A 16,857-nucleotide genomic window follows, 5' to 3' on the forward strand; every position below is an offset into this window, starting at 1 on the left:
GTTGGTCTCTTACCATCTATTGAGCCACCACTGACTCCTGTTTTCTTCCATTGCTCAGTCTCCAAGTTGTGTTGCGTTTCCACCATTACTTGAATCTGCGCTTGCTCTCTCCCACCATGCCACCAGTTCAGGACCTCAGTTTATCTGCTGGCTGCAGCACCCGCCCTGGCTCCAGGGGCCACCGGTTCAGGACCTCAGCTTACCTGCTGGCTGCAGCAACCGCCCTGGCTCCAGGCAGCAGCTCGAGAGCAGGCTTTCCAGAAGCTGGATCCTACTACAGCGCTCTCTGTCAAAAGCACCCAGTGGTTCACCCCAAGATGCAACCTGAAGCCTTTAAGAGGACGTGCAGGGCTCACACACATACTGGCTTCTGCCTGCTTCAGCTGCTTCTCTGCAAATTCTTCCTTCATTTGGGTCTGAACTCCGTATGTCTCCTCATACACATCAGGCAGTTCACCTCCCTTGAGCCTCTGCTTTCTGCTCTGTGGTACTCTGTGCCCTGTCCCTTCCCAGCTCGAGCCTGGCGCTTTCTCATTTATTCTGCTGATCTTTGAGCCTTAGAGTCTGGCATACAGTGTAGATCAATATATGGTTTTGGAAGGAAGGGAGGAAGGAGGGAGGGATCTGTTGGATGAATGCTGCAGGCTTTTGTAGCACCGTGGGGAGGGACTTCCCCCACCACTGCTTTGCTCCTTTGAAGCAAGCAGGGCAAGAAAGCCCCAGCAGAGGCTCTAGTTCTGGCTCTCCTGGATGGCCTTGGCCCTGAGGCCCATGGGCTGACTCACTAAATCCAAAATAAAAGTCAGAGTTTAGTTTTGAACTGGTTATGTTTGGTAAGATACTGACATAGGGAAGGTGGCTTGTGACTCATAGTCGGGGTGCCTAGTCATGTGCACTAGTGATCTTTGAAAATTTTTACTCTAGACATTCTGTATTATCTAAAATCTCCCCTTTCACTTTCTAATGAGCACTCAGATGCATTAATGTTTGATCAGAAGTTGCAGACTCAGGTCCAAATTAAAGTAGTTGTTCTAAGAATACTTTGAAGTCAAAAAGCATTGCTAACCATTCAGTATACTTTGTCTTTATGACTAGTAAGCTAAAAGGAGCTGGGTGAGATTAACTGTCATGCTCATTTCCTATATGTATAGTAGAATTTTAGATGCAGATGTTTTCTCTCTGCAAACTCTTTCCTTCTCTTGTTTACACTGGATCCCTTGTAATTGTTAAAACCTTCCTAAAAGTAAACAATAAATGTCTTGTAGCCATCTAGGCTTTTTTCCTAAACATCCTTCTGGGTTTTTATTTGCCAGCTTATTGTTTTTTTTTTTTTTTTTTAATTAAATAATTGACTTGCAACATACTAGTTTTAGGTGTTACAACATAATGATTTGATATTTGTATTATTATGTATTTTTAGTATTGTCAAAAGTAAGGATAATTGTGTTTTTAATGTATATGTTAGTGTAATAAAATTTCTGCCTTTGTAATAATTAATGACTTAATCTGTGTCTTGTTTATTTCTTCCCAGGGCAGCCCAATGGATCCTATGGTGATGAAGAGACCTCAGTTGTATGGGATGGGCAGTAACCCTCATTCTCAGCCTCAGCAGAGCAGCCCTTACCCAGGAGGCTCCTACGGCCCCCCAGGCCCACAGCGGTATCCAATCAGCATCCAGGGTCGGACCCCAGGGGCCATGGGAGGAATGCAGTACCCACAGCAGCAGGTTTGTGCTGGTTTTAACCCCACCCCCCTTCAAATTGGTGACAAAGTTTTGTCTTTGTTGCTTACTGTCTACCTAAGATTGGTACTGAGAGAATTAGGGGGAATTTCACTGATTTTCTTTTTTCTTTTACTTTTCATAGTTTCTTCAGGTAACCACATGTGCAGTTTCCTTTTCTTTCAAAGAAGGAAAAGTGATGGGGCACCTGGGTGGCTCAGTCGGTTAAGCCGCCAACTCTTCCATCTCGGCTCAGGTCTTGATCTCAGGATTGTGACTTCTGCCCAAGTCGGGCTCCATGCTGGGCATGGAGCTTGCTTAAAAAAAGAGCGGGGTTGGGGTGGGGGGATGCTTGGGTAGCTCAGTTGGTTAAGCATTGGACTCTTGATTTCTGCTCAGGTCGTGATCTCAGGGTCATGCGATGGAGCCCTGCCTGGGGTCCCAGCGCGGAGCCTGCTTAAGATTCTCTTTCTCCCCGTCCCTCTGTCGTCCCCTGCCCACCCTCGCGTGTGTCAGCACACGCACTTTCTCTTAAAAAAAAAAAGGAAAAGTGAGCGTCCTAGAAAAAAGTGGACAAAAATACCTGTTTGGTAGAGGGCTGTTACTGTGTTATTGGCTGTATTTAAAAGATAGGCACTGTTATCATTTTGCGCCAAGTTATATAGATCTAAACCCCTGAAGTGAACTTGGCTTTCTAACATTTCTGATGTCAGACTGGCAGATTTTGAACTGTGATAGACTTCGTAAGGTGAAGTTTTAATTATTTAAAAAATAAATAACAATGAAAATGGCATTGACTTTGAGAGAAGTTTTTTATTCTCCCAAAAAGTTATTTTGCATTTATTTCTTAGCATATTAATTTCATATAAGAGGATTTGGTATATATCTGTTTTCTTAGATTTGGATGGGTTTTGTGTTTTTACTTAAAACACAAGAAGACTTCTCTTCCTTTTAAAAACCCAGTATTTTTCTCCTTTTTCTCTAGAATCAAATAGTTGGAGTTGCCTTAAATGACCACCTACTTTCTAGCTGTAGTAAACCTGGTCTCTTGGATACTGGAGAGTAGATCCTTGTTATGTTGGCCCGAGGAAGCATGAAATTAGGAAAAGACTAAATTAGATTCAGACTCGTTAGGGTGTTTAGTCACTAGAAACACCAGAAAGCCTTATTTATAAGTTCCCACACCGTGTCTTTAACCCTGGGGGTGCATTAGGCTGATGCTGTATACATTTTACTGCCTCCTCGATAGGTTCTTCCATAACATTGCCAGTAACCCGTTCCAGGGTTTCATATACTTCCTCTCTGGAAATTCTTCCCTATGTTTGACCAAAAATCATCTGTGGGGAAAAAAACCATTGGATCCGACTTTTGTTCTCTCTAAAGTGGATGTGGAGAATGGTACACTCTTACGTGCTCCAGAGCTGTGTTGATGAAGTTGCATCTGAGCCTTTTCTTTTATAGACTGAATATTGTTTTTTCTCTTTATCTTTTGTCCCTCCTTGGGTGATATTTTTATTTTAAGGTGGTTATAGGGAAAGATTGAAGTAGCTCAGCCTTTGAGTCCTAGCTGTTGGTTCCCTAAACAGGCTTTGTTACTGTCAATAGTTCTTACTCTCCTTTATTAAATTGGCTGCCCAGAATTCTCTCAGTCACTTGCACACTTAATTGCTCTGTTAATTTTTTTCAACATGATTCCTTTCTTCCAGCAATATTTTGCTGCCTAGAGTAAAGCATCTTTAGCTGAGGTTACTAATTGTGAGGGGGAAATAATTTGTAGATGATTGAAAAGTAGGATGTGATTCTCTCTTCCTTTTTCTAGTTTTAATCTAATTTGCCCTTAGTTGAGGGGAAGAAGGCCCAGGCAGCTAGCTGCCAAAATCCTAATTTTCGTCTTTAGCTGATTTCCTTTGGGGCCTGATGGTTCTGTATGATAACCCTGGCCACAGGAAGAGAGTAGAGGCAGCAGGGAAGAAGTAGCAGGACTAGTGGAAAGAAGTAGATGCTAATCACTCCTTGTTTTTCTGCATCTTCTTTTTTTCCACTATATTTTCCTGATGTTAGATTTGAAAGTCATTTCGAAAGGTGGTATTCTTGGCAAGCTACCAGATGCTCCTTTATCTTTTTCTCTCAATGAGTTCAAGTCTTATTATAAGGTTTCCACATTGGCATAGTTTGCAATCCCAAAGTAGAAATCCCAACAAATGGAAAGAGTGTGTAAAGAATGATTTACCCAAGGGGTGCCTGGATGGTTCAGTCGGTTAAGCATCTGACTTTGGCTAAGGTTGTGATCTCAGGGTCCTGGGATTGAGCCCCAGGTCAGGCTCTATGCACCACAAGGAATCTGCTTGAGGATTCTCTCTCTTCCTCTTCCTCTGGCCCTCCCCTCACACATGTGCACGCATGCTCTCTCTCCCTCTCAAATGAATAAATAAAATCTTAAAAAAAAAAAAAAAGAGAATGATTACCCAGGAATATTTTTTTCATTATTTTCTTCCCCAGATGTGTAAGGGTAAAAGTAGAGGACATACACAGATACATAGAGTAGCCTTAATTTTCTTAGGTTCTTGGTGTTTTTTAATTCCTGTGGCTCCTATATAGTTTTGAAATCCAGTAACTCTTGGATTTATTTGAAGGGACAAATTGATGAAGATAACTCACCAAGTATTTTAGCATATTTTTAATTAAGATTTTAGATTAGGTATTTTACTGCTAACCAGAAGAAATGCCTAATTCTAATTAAGGACAGATCTTTCTGATAATGAAAGGAAAATAGTGTATCTGGTAAGAAACTGAATGCCTTGGCCGTAAAATGTCAAACTTTCATATTGAGTTCATCATAATCAAGGATTCTAAATAATCTGTATTGCTTTTTCACCCTTTCATTTAGTTATAATATAGTCTTAAAATATAGTATCTTGCTTTGATAACTAAAAGGCTAAAAATAGCTGTGAATGCACTTTTGAATGTGTGTAACATTTTAAAGGGGATACAACTTTTATAATACCAAGTTCATGTGATCAGTTAGGTGTAGGCTAATTAATAGCCTTGAAATGGGAAAAAAAAATAGTTAAGGTTTTGGGTAAAGGTTATTAGAGCACATTTACTTTGTTAGGTTTAGCCTGTGCTCTTTGGTGAGGAATTCTCAGTGAATTGCTTTGTTTGTAAATTTGGGGTAATTATGAATTTGTCCACAGACAAGGTCCTGGCACAGTGATTGGCTGCTGGTCCTATCTGTTTTCTCCTAGTATTAATGTAATTGGCTGAGCATTTTTGTAATCATGGCTGCTAATGTTTCTCAGGGAAAAACTTGAAAGATAATGATGACATTGAGTTTTTATTGAGTGGGCATCACCACCTAGGCATGACTTTGCTTTGGATAGCCTCCAAAGCTTTCTGTGTTTGGTTTGTGAACCTCTAATGAGCTGAATCCAGTTCATTTAATATTGCTCATATATTTCTGCAAAGGATTAAAATGCAGGAATTCAAGTTTGTAAATTGAGTTGCCCACTTACCAGCTGAGTGGTAAGTTGTCTTTGGCTCAGGGGTCACAGTTTGATTCCTGGCTAGCATTCCACTCCTGTGATGGGAATTTTAAATGGGTATTCTGGTAGAAAGGACTGCCACGCTTATATGAAATTTAACATGGATAGTATCACTGCTTGCTTTTTGTTTCTGAGAGTCAGGAGGAACTGGCCACTGTGAGTGTTTGATTTTAGTGTTAACCTGGTGATTCTTGATTTGTATGGTGATAATTTTATTTTTGAAATATACCCATGACTAGGTCTTTGGGCATGACATGATAATAGTACATCATTTTCGTATTTATTAACTGGAACTAGATTTGTGGTCTTTCACGTGCTGATTCTCCCACCTCATCAGGCAAATACATGGCTAAACAGATTAGTTTTGCACAGTGCTCTAAAAACTAGTCTACTTGAGTTTTTATTGAGCCGAGAGGGGAAATGAATTTTCTATGCCTCTGTGGAGAATGTTCTGCCTCTAGGCTCCTGGAATTCAAACCTGGAGATGGTTAACAGAAGTATACTGGCTGATTTCATCTAATACAGAGCTACACAGAGGAAGTATTATCTTTAAGGTTACTAGAATCTGACTCTGAGTTTTTCAGATTTTTAAAAAACGTAGACACTAAGGTACCCTTTGCTGGATCAGGGATGTGGGTGAGCAAATGTTTTGTTTTACTTCTCTTGTCCTTTGTGGTCATAAATGTATATACAGGCCTGTGCCGAGTTGCTTTAAAAAAGATTTTCATATAAAAGAAATAGCACCCAAGGGAAATAGGCTACAGAAGCGAAGGTATATTTATTTGTGTCCAGCACATTTCAATTACCGCATGTAGTGTGAGATTTTTCCTGAGTTATCAAGGGTTAGTGGGTTGATATTTTAACTATCCTTACCTTGCTGCCGAAGTATGTATAATCTAATGCCTATTGGCATTATAAAGCCAGGAAAAGGTAAAGAGGGCAAAGTGAGAGATTTAAGTTTATGAGTGTTTTTAGAATGGAAAAACACGACTTTTTTAGTTTTTAAAAACACATCTGTTATTGCAAAGACCTTTACAACAATAAGAGCATGATATGACAATAAGAATCATTGTTTTGAAAGATATTCTGGCAAAATTAAATAGAAATTAGTTATTTTTGTTAAGGTGATCCATCTGAACTTATCACTTAAAAACCTAATTAAAGTTGAGGTTCTTTTGAAAAAAAGACTTTAGAAGTCAGTAGGTATTCTCATTTGTGTCTTTAGTTTATCTTCTGCACTCTTTGGGTATGTCTATTTTGCTCTGTGTTTTTTGAGTAAAATATTTATTTCAGAACATAAGCATTTTATTTGGTACCATCTTAACAGCCAAAACACTTCTTCCAATGCAAATGTTTATTTTGGCAGCAGATGTTTCTAAAAGGAGACAAACATTACAATTGTTTGGCTAAAATAAATGTTTTCTTTGGGGTTACTGAGGCAGCCAAGCAAGTTCTAGATTCCCACCTGTGTTACTTTATATTGTCAGTCTATTCTGTAAAAAATATTTACTTTTAAAAATACGGGTAAAATTATGTCTTGATACAGTTTGAACAATGTCTCTGAAAAGTCACCATGAATGGGGAGGGGAGGATTGGTTAAAGACTTAACAATTCCAGAGTTTTTGGACATGGAGTGTTTGTTTGGACTCAGTCTCTGAATCCTAAATGTGAATCCAATAATCAGGGCTTAATTTTGGTTTTGCCTAAAAAGACCTTAGACTTCCTGTTTTTAAGGAGCATGATGGGGTGTGATAGCATGAGAAAGGAAGGCTTGACTTAACATAATGGAGAAGGATGGGTGCCTAGTGTTTGTTTTAATTTTTTGATAGTTTATGTTCACCCAAAGACACACCCACCCACACCTGTGTGTGCACACGAGTGTTTGCACACACATAAAACAGAACATTTGTGTGACAGTGGTGTCTTCGTGTAACAAAATGTATCTGTATATGCATATTAAATATATTAAGCGTGTATTCTATGTGTGTATAGATAAGCATACATATATAAACAAATACATGAATAAAATGAAGGTAAACATTTTGGGCAGTAAAACAATAAAGGCTCAGAGATTTCTTTACTGTGTTATTTGCAGCATTTTCAGACAGGCATGTTCTGTACTAAGAGACATGGAGCCAAGCTGCTTTGCTTGTACACCTGAAATGTTTGGAGTCCTTTCAGCTGATTGCAGATTTGTATAAATAATGGCCTTTTGTTGGCCACATTTTGTCTTGATTTCCTCAGTTGTTCTTCATCAGTGAACGTGAAGGTATTTAAAGTTTACCAACAAAATACATTTACACCTCCTATTTCTGCTTCCAAGTAGATAGCAGATGCTACTATCTTTGATGCCAAAGTTCCCTGTAGATGAAGTTTTGTACCAAGAGAATATTTTCAAAAAGATTTGTAGATATGATAATTTTTATTTGCTCCTTAAAATGTAAATTTCTGGGATACTTAACTGGTTTTATTTACTTTTTATATTGTAGTTGAATTTAAGCATATTTTGAAGCATTCAATATGACATTCTTAGTAGAGGAGGATTCGAAGAGGTCACATTTCAAGTCAAATAGAAATTTTTAAATCTTAGCCTTTTTCCTAAAAATGAGCAAAGACCAGGTTTCATCCTTGAAAGTTTAATGAGAAAATATGAGATGATTTCTCTTTGTAGTTTGGATTGCTACTTTTATATTAGAAAGTTTATACTGATATATTTGTGTTTTTATCTGAACATTTACATTGTTCTAGATATTCTAAAGATTCTATGTGGTGTCAGCGCCTGTTCCCTGCTTGTAGCTTGTACTGTTTTGTCGGTCACATATGAAGTCTATGTATTTTACATTCATGGACTTTCAACTAAAATATCTCTTAAGTTTTTCTGTTATGTTTTTGTTTTTGAGATGTAAATCTTAAGCATATGTTTTAGGGACTATTAGAATTGCTTGAGTATATTTTAAGTAAATTTGATTTATTTGCTTTTACAAATAAAGAAACATCAAATGTGATATTTATGTTAAAAATTTAAACAATTCAGATAAAGCTAACGGGTGATACCAGTAAAACCAACCAGCCACATTACATCAGTGCTCCCTGAAACACAACCAACCACAGTAATCGCTAAACAGCAACAACAAAAATTCCAGAAGATAAATGGACAGTTACAGTGACTAAGTGGCATATTTTAGGCCAGTAGTCCTTAAGCTTGCTCAATGTTAGAATCTCCTAGGTTGCTTTAAGCACTCCAGGTTTGGATGCTCATATCAAGGACATCTGAATGTTACAGCCCCCTTCTGTCTCCTTCGGAGCTCCAGTGCCTCCTCGGTGCCTCCCCTGGGCAGCCGGCATTAACAAGCAGGTGTCAGAGACAGACCAGTAAGTAAGGACCCCCAGAGCAGGTTTTGGGCCAGCAGCATTGCCATCCTTTGGGGGAGTTCGTTCTTGGGCCCTGCCCAGTGAGTCAGGAGCTTACCACTGCCCTAAAGGGATGAAATGGGCCCAGAATCAGAAGTTGGAACAGTGCAGCCCTCACTGATTAATGTTTGTAATCTGTGTGCAATGTTGGAAAAATAGGGACCTCACCCTGCTCATCTACCAAATGAGGAACTTGGACTACAGGATCTCCTAGCTTAGATATTCCTTTTAAAATAATAGTCAGTTAATGTTTTTTCATTTTAGTTTTAAGTTTTAGAGTCTTGTGACTTCAAATACTGTCTTCTGAAATTTATGGGTTGATGCTTGATGGGTTGTATTAATATAACTACTAACCCACATTCTTTAAAATTTTTTCCAGAGGGGAAAGAGCTGTTTCTTCCTCAAAGATGAGCAAATTGTTGCAGTCAGTGTGATCAGTTATTTACTTTTAATTTAATTTACTTTTTAAAAAAAATTTTATTTTTATCTGAGAGAGAGCAGAGTGAGAGAGAGAGAGAGAGAGCGCATGAGCGGGGATGGGGGTAGGAACAGATGGAGAGAGAGAGAAGCAGACTCCCGGTGGAGTAGGGAGCCTGACGCAGGTCTCCATCCCAGGACACTGGGATCATGACCTGAGCTGAAGGCAGACACTTAGCCGACTGAACCACCCACTCTAATTTTATTTTTTTTTATTTTTATTTATTTATTTATTTTTTTTTTTAAATTTTATTTATTTTTGAGAGAGAGAGATGACAGAGAGAGAGAATGAGAGGGGTGAGGGTCAGAGGGAGAAGCAGACTCCCTGCTAAGCAGGGAGCCTGATGTGGGACTCGATCCCAGGACTCCAGGATCATGACCTGAGCCGAAGGCAGTCGCTTAACCAACTGAGCCACCCAGGCGCCCTAATTTTATTATTTTTAAAGCGACAGATTTGGAGCACCTGGGTGGCTCGGTCGTTAAGCATCTGCCTTCGGCTCAGGTCATGATCCCGGGGTCCTGGGATCGAGCCCTGCATCAGGCTTCCTGCTCCGCGGGAAGCCTGCTTCTCCCTCTCCCCCTGCTTGTGTTCCCTCTCTTGCTGTCTCTCTCTCTGTCAAATAAATAAAATCTTAAAAAAAAAAAAATAAAGCGACAGGCTTCTGAGATAACTTCTTTCTTCTGAATACCTGCTGTGTGCTAGGTATGTAGAATGTTACCTGTCCTTTTTAATATGTAGAAAATCATAAGGTTGAGATGCTAACTTTATTTGGAGTCACAAAAGGAAGCAAAGAGAGACCCAGTAATTACTTACTCATTTAATACATTATTATTTTTGAAGTAGTTCTGAAAATAAGTAAATACTGTACATTAGAATAAACTATGTACAATGAATTCTGAATAGAAGTAAGGACTTTTTAAACTTACGTTCTGTGCTGTTAATTTCACTCCTCTTTAACCCCATGAAGAGGGATTTGGTGGCTGTATTTTTGTCTTTTAAAACAGGTTTTTTCTGGCCGCCTGGGAGTCTCAGTCAGTTAGTTAAGCGTCTGCCTTCGGCTCAGGTCATGATCTCAGGGTCCTGGGATCGAGCCCCGCATTGGGCTCCCTCCTTAGTGGGGAGTCTGCTTCTCCCTCTCCTTCTGCCCCTCTCCCCCACTTGTGTGTACTTGTGCTCTCTCTCTTTCCCTCAAATAAATAAATAGAAATCTTTTTCTTTTAAGGGCAAAATAAGTTTTTTCTTTCATGTTAGTAGCCAGAAGTGAAATTCTTTATGGTCAGAAGTTCTTTATGACAGTTTGATTATTTTTGCATGCAACAAATTTATGAAGGCCATTTTTACTTTTCATTTTGGGAAATAACATTAAAAATTAAATCTGGAGTTGTGAATGAAATTAGAAAGAAAAACACTTTAGCAGAGAAGGAGAAGAGAAAGAAGATGGGTGAGAGCATGAAGGGAAGAAGGAAAACATGCGACAAACAGGAAAAGAGTGGTAGCCTTGCTTCTCTAAGAGTGGCTGTGTGGATGCCCCCCTGGCGCTCGGGAGCTGGCTCAGCCTGGCTTCCTCAGCCTCAGGAGGAACTCCCCATGTGGGATCAAGTGTTAGAAATTTCCTGGAAATTCTGGAGCTGAGACCTGAATGTGGTTAGAGTGTATGTATAAAGCAAACATCCCTTGCCTCCTAACTTAGCCCCAAACCAAGACTTAGTGACTGTCTATGGCAGCAGGAGTTACCCAGCTTCCTATTTCCTGTGAAGAAGTAGGTTTAATCGAGAAAACAGACTGTATTCCAAAGAAGTAACCAAACTAGTCTCTCTGTTGGTATTGAATCATTAAAAGCATAATTTCTCTTTTCTTTTTTAATAACTACCAAATAAACTAGTGGAATTGGCTCTTCAGGCTTAGTCAAAGGCAAGGATCCAGGTCAGTTTCTAGAAAACATCCAACATTCAGAAACAAAGGGTAAGACTAATACAAATAGCAAAACCTGAAAGCATTGAATTAAAATGCAAAGGGATTTTTGCTGCAATAATTAAATTTCACTTAATGGACCGAGACTGAGAAAAACTAGCTCCCCCTGGATAGTTGTAGAAGGCCCTAAGGAGGTCTTGGGAGAAATGTCTGCTGGGAAGGGAACTCCAATCTGAGATGCACCCCAGAAAAGACAGCTAAACAGGGACAGTTTCCCAGCACAGCCTGTAAGGATTACGTGTCCGTTCATAATCAATATCATCGTTATCATTGCTTGCAGAGAAAGCAGGGGAAAAAGGAAGTGTCGGAATAATTGTTGGCCGATGGGCTGTAGGACCTCAGAATACTTCTTTAAGAGGGGCAACTGAAAAGGAGACTTCCTTTCATTTAATGAGTATGTTACCTTTAAATTTCCTAAGATTTTCTGATATCCCAGTAATCTAGACATTTTAAGCATTTTCCATCCTTGGTTTTCCTCAGTGTTTTGGGCTTCCTAGAAAAGTAAGACTTTCCTTCTCTGCTTCCTACTTGTAAGTCCTGTGCCTGTCATCAGAGGTCTTGGAGATGAGAGGATCTTATTCCCCAGTAGTTGGCCAAATTTTTATACCTGGGAGAAGAGAAAAGACCAGAATTCCTTTTAAGTCCACTGAGCTGCAAGGGAGACACCTTCTCCATTGGTGTCTCTGACTGAGTTCTTTCCTATTCTTCTTCGTTATTGGTTTCAAAAATAAAGGATGAAAGGAGTGATAACCTGGTGACCTCATTGGCCCTAAGTCTTCATGACACCAAGTATATCACACCATACTTGAAGTCATTTCCAGAATGATAGTTAAAAGCCAGTTTACCACATGTATGCATGAGGTCACGAGAGTAATAAAGTACAGAATGGAGAATGAGGCAGAGGGTTCCAGGAAGGATTCCAGTGCCCACCGGGGACTCAGCCACTGCTGCCCACAGCCACAGAAATTGGCATTAAGCAAAATGCAGTGTGCTTACTTCCAAATCAAAGTCAGCTATGGTTGGTCTAACCGAAAGAATTTAAGCCACCTAACTGCATCCTAGCTGCAAGGGAGGCTGTGAATTTGAGTTCTGGATTCTCAGCTGTGGGAGGCAGAGTTTTTTGGATACTAAGTCTGTAGAGAACACAGAATTACTCCTGACAGTCCCAGAGTTTCTCTTGTGTAAAAATGTCCCTCCTCAGTCTTCCTGCTTCAGTAGATGGCAGCTCTGTCCTTCTGCTTGCCCAGGCCAGCAACCTCATAGTCCTCTTTTTCTCAAGGTCTCAGTTGCTTAGAGAATCCCATTGCTTTTCCCTTCAGAATATCAGAAATGGCATATTTCTCACCACCTCGATGGCTGCCACCCTGGGCTAAAGCCCCACACACCATCTCCCATTTGGATCACCATAGTGGACTCCTGATTCTGCTGCCCCACAGTTGGTTTTCAGCAGAGCAACCAGAATGATCCTTTGAGATGGTATAAGTCAAACCATGGCACTACTCCTGCGACCCCTCACTTCCCTCGGAGTCCCTGAGGCCCCCCTTCATCCTCATCCCTGTGCCCAGCCCTTCCTTGTGCCTGGAAGGCTCTTAGGCAGGTCTTTATCGGGCTTGCCCTCTTAACTTCTTTTAAGTTTCTGTTCAAATGTTTATTTGACTTGCTCAGGCTGACTTGAGTAAAATTGCACACCCCTCCTGTCCCTAGCCCTGTTCTCTTTCCTCCATAACACTTACCACCTGAGGTGCGTTTGTTGGTTCGCTGTTGTTCCCAGGAGGACATAAGGTGGAGGCAGCAGGGACTTGGTTTTGCCCTGCTGTGGCCCCTCATCCAGAACAGTACATGGCACTTCACAAACATTTCCCAACCAACGACGGAAAGAATTTGCAGAATTGGAGACTCTGGCCAGGGAAATCTATGGAGCCCAGTGCTAAAAGGTCCGAGTGCGTTCGAGTTGTATCTGTCACCTGTGCTTGGCTGAGAGGAGCAGTCTTTCACTGGGGCTTGCTTCGTTTCCGGCTGAATTCTTAGTGCCCAGCTCCTTGCTGAGCTGGTAGGAAGCCCGCTGACAGCTGCTGGGCTGTCCCTTAACCCTGCTGTTAGATTCCTGAGGAGTTTCTGGTACCTGAGAGGTTGTTAGAGCATGGTAGTTCTCTGTTGTGGCTTATTTCAATGTGCGCTGTGCTAGGGGCCTGTGGTCCTCTCTGATGCTAACCCCACCGAGTAAATTGGAGACAGCTGCTACCTTACGTCGTGGCTGGTAATTCCTCTGAATTCTCTTGTACTGAGTGTGATACTTAGTAGTAGGGGGAGGCGAGCAAAGATTTCTAGATCATAGCTGAATCGGGATTTGGCGGAAGTGTGATACAGGCTCAGATCTTTGTCCTAACACCGGTCATTTGACAGTGCTTACGGAGAACAAGCCCTCAATGAGTTAAGATGCCATTTATGGAAAACAGACATTTTTCCAGTGGGGATTTACTGCTGGCGGAAGAGGATTCCTTCACAGTGGGAGGCAGAGCTGTGCCATGCATGGTGTGAATCTGGAGGCCGTGAAAGGGGCTTAAAACCCTGGGGGGTCGGGGGGGAGTAGTTTACATCCAAGCTTATACAGGAATTGTGTAAAAGCCGGTGATTTGTGGGGAAAAAACCTTAAATGTGATGTGGCAGTTCTCCATAAGTGAAACTGATAAGTTGATCCCACCTTTCTTAGCAGACGTTTTCACGTGCTTTATGGAGTCAGAGCCCTTCTCTCAAGCTTAGCTTTTAGAAGAGGAGGTGCATTATGGACCGAGATTTGGAACGGTTACCCTTTGCCTGTAGTGGGCTGTTCCTTGTTTCCAGAAGCAGAGGTTGTGGGCACACCCAGAATGAGTTACACCTAGGAGTAACGAAATGCAGTTCAGACCAAATTTTACAAAATTGTCCCTGTGCTTTATTTCAGTTGAGGGTGGATGATCGATAAATAATTCACTTTTTTAAAAAAAGATTTTATTTATTTACTTAATTGACAGAGAGACAGCGAGAGAGGGAACACAAGCAGGGGGGAGCGGGAGAGGGAGAAGCAGGCTCCCCGCTGAGCAGGGAGCCCGATGTGGGGCTCCATCCCAAGACCCTAGAATTATGACCTGAGCTGAAGGCAGACACTTAATGACTGAGCCACCTAGTCGCCCTGATAAATAATTCACTTTTAAGGAAGTACAAGGATTTAGTGCCTCAGTGTCTGTGTGATCTCATTGTCCTCTTCCTCTGCATCTTGATCATCCCTGTCTTCCTGGGCCCAGTTTCTTATTTGTAAAATATGAGAGGTTGTCACTAGATGCCCAATCACAACAGTCGCTGTGCTGGGTGTTGCACTGGGTCCCTTTATGTGGGTGCTCTCACCTAACTCCTGCTGAGCTTCTGTTTATCTTGACTTTCTGAATAATAATAAGAGCTAATATTTATTAAGGGCTTACTCTGTCAGGCACTGTTTTACTTGCTTTACTTGGATTAACATAGTCCCCACAGTGGCCTCCTGGGGCAGGTGTTATAATCCTCAGTTTATAGATGAGGAAACTGGTCATTTGACAGTAGTTGTTCAAATTTATGTGCTTACTCAGTGGTGCAGCAAGAATTTCAGATCCTTGGCACTTTAACTCTGGGCCCACGCCAGTGTAAATTTTATGATTCTGGTAAAACTGGAATGCTTTTCATCACAAACTAGAATTCATTTGGATTTTTGCATAGTAAGACTGATTATAGTTAGGGTAGCCTAATTTTGACATTGAATATTAGTTTCATTAGCTTTGTGACCTTTACCAGGTTGAAAATGAAATGTTACCTATGAGGTCTACCAAACTTAGAGTCAGGAGTTTTGGGTTTTTTTTATTGAGGTGAAAGTTAACCATTTTAAAGTGTACAGTTCAGTGTCGTTCAGTACAGTTCACAGTATTGTGCAGCCACCATCTTTATCTAGTTCCAGAACATCTCCTTCACCCCCAGATGACACTCTTATCCCTAGTAAAGACTCACTTCCTGTTTCCTCCTCCCCCCAGCCCCTGGCAACCTCTAGTCTGCTTTCTGTCTCTATTTACCTATTTGGGATATTTCACATAAATGGAATCATACAATATGTGACCTTTTGTGTCTAGCTTCTTTCATTTAACATAATATTTTCCGGGTTCATCCCTGTGGTAGCACCTATCAGTGCTTCATTCCTTTTTATGGCTGTACATTATACCGTTGTATGGATACAGCATCCTTTGTTTCTCCATCTGTTGATGGGCACGTGTGTTTCCACTTGTTAGCTACTGTGAATAGTGCTATTATCAACGGTCTGTATTTGAATACTGGTTTTAACTTCTTTTGGGTGTATACCTGGGGGTAGAATTGCTAGGTTGTGTGGTGATCCTGTGCCCAGCCATGGTGACTGTACCATTTTACATTAGAATCGTGGGATTTTAGCATCGGTGTGGTGTTTACCGAGACTGTCCTAAGTGCCAGGGCATCTTACTAAACCCTTTGCATATATCACCTCCAGTAATTCTTGCCAAAGCTATTAGGTACGCTATGCTACTTTGCCAGTGGGGAGATCAAGTGGGTGGGTAGCTTGCCTGGGGTCGTCGTGCAGCCTCAGATCATGCAGCCCCGTGCTTCTCAATATGTGCCACATATTGAGGCAAGACCGTTCCGGGCAGCACGTAGACACAGCATTACATAGCACTGAATCATAGAGTAAGTTATTTTCTTATGCATTTTGTCTTTCTTATGAATGGAAGTCTGCTCTGATACCATTCAGACACTTCATAGCCCCTCTTCCCGTCTTTTCATTTTCTAAAGAAGAGGCCTCAGTCTAAGAGCCTTGGGCAGGTGTCAGCATCCAGTTAGAAGGTAATCACACTGTATTGTCAACATAGTCTATATTTTGTGGTTATCTTCTACTTGTGGCAGGCACTATTGGCTTTCTGTTTATGGTAGTAAATTGAAAGTTTTCTTTAAAATGAAATTATTTGAATTAAAAAAGTGATTCACGTCAAAGAAAAACCGCTCATACTGTAAGTGGAGTTTACTCGCTTCCAGTTTGACCCAGCCCACATTTATTGAATGTGTACTAAGTGTTCTGTACTGTACTTGCACTGGGGGATGTAAAGATGACGATAACCAGGTCTTCGCTCCCTGGATGCTCTACAAAGAAAGAAGTTGAGCAGTGTGTAGTGGGTTCAGATATCGATGCTTACCTGGTGTTATGGCAACATGGAGGGACCTTTTCCTGGCGGGGAGGGATAGGAACAGGGAGAGTGTTAGATGGTATGTGTGGATACAGACTGCTTTCATTATGCCAGGTCCCTAATGAATTTTGAAAATTGATCTTTTGGGTTCAGATAAATATCATCATCTCATGCATCCATTTGATTTGCTATTATTTTTGTTTTATTGGATTAAGAGAGTATTATTAAGGTCTTCAGTGGTTTGTTCACTTAATTGTCATGAGACATGTGTTGATAAATGTAGAGGAACTCAGAGTATACTCACGGAAGGACCTGGATGCAGGTCTTTAGAAGAGAGTGTGCTGAGTGCTGTAGGAAGATTTGGAGAACATGTTCTGGGAACAACTAAAGCTGCATGCAGTGTGTGACATAAGACCTGGATTTTGGAATAGGAGTTTGCTGGGTTTGGGAGAGGAAAGTGAGGGTAGTGCTTTTCAGTTCAAATAGGGCTTAAAGGGGTCTTTAGGAATTTTACAGAATTTTTCACAT

General features: G+C 41.0%; 1 protein-coding gene across 4 annotated transcripts in view; it reads left to right on the top strand.

Annotated features, from left to right (window-relative positions):
• LOC118001952 (AT-rich interactive domain-containing protein 1B-like) overlaps positions 1-16,857 on the top strand; it is a 436,994-nt gene that overhangs the window by 48,642 nt on the left and 371,495 nt on the right. For all 4 annotated transcript variants that reach the window (XM_034992143.1, XM_034992146.1, XM_034992144.1 and 1 more), the window contains exon 2: positions 1,532-1,726. In XM_034992143.1, the coding sequence (XP_034848034.1) occupies positions 1,532-1,726 (195 nt within the window). The remainder of the gene's footprint in view (positions 1-1,531; positions 1,727-16,857) is intronic.

The sequence above is a fragment of the Mirounga leonina genome, unplaced genomic scaffold (assembly GCF_011800145.1).
Source record: "Mirounga leonina isolate KUSES-001 unplaced genomic scaffold, KU_Mleo_1.0 Mir_55, whole genome shotgun sequence".
Lineage (NCBI taxonomy): Eukaryota > Metazoa > Chordata > Mammalia > Carnivora > Phocidae > Mirounga > Mirounga leonina.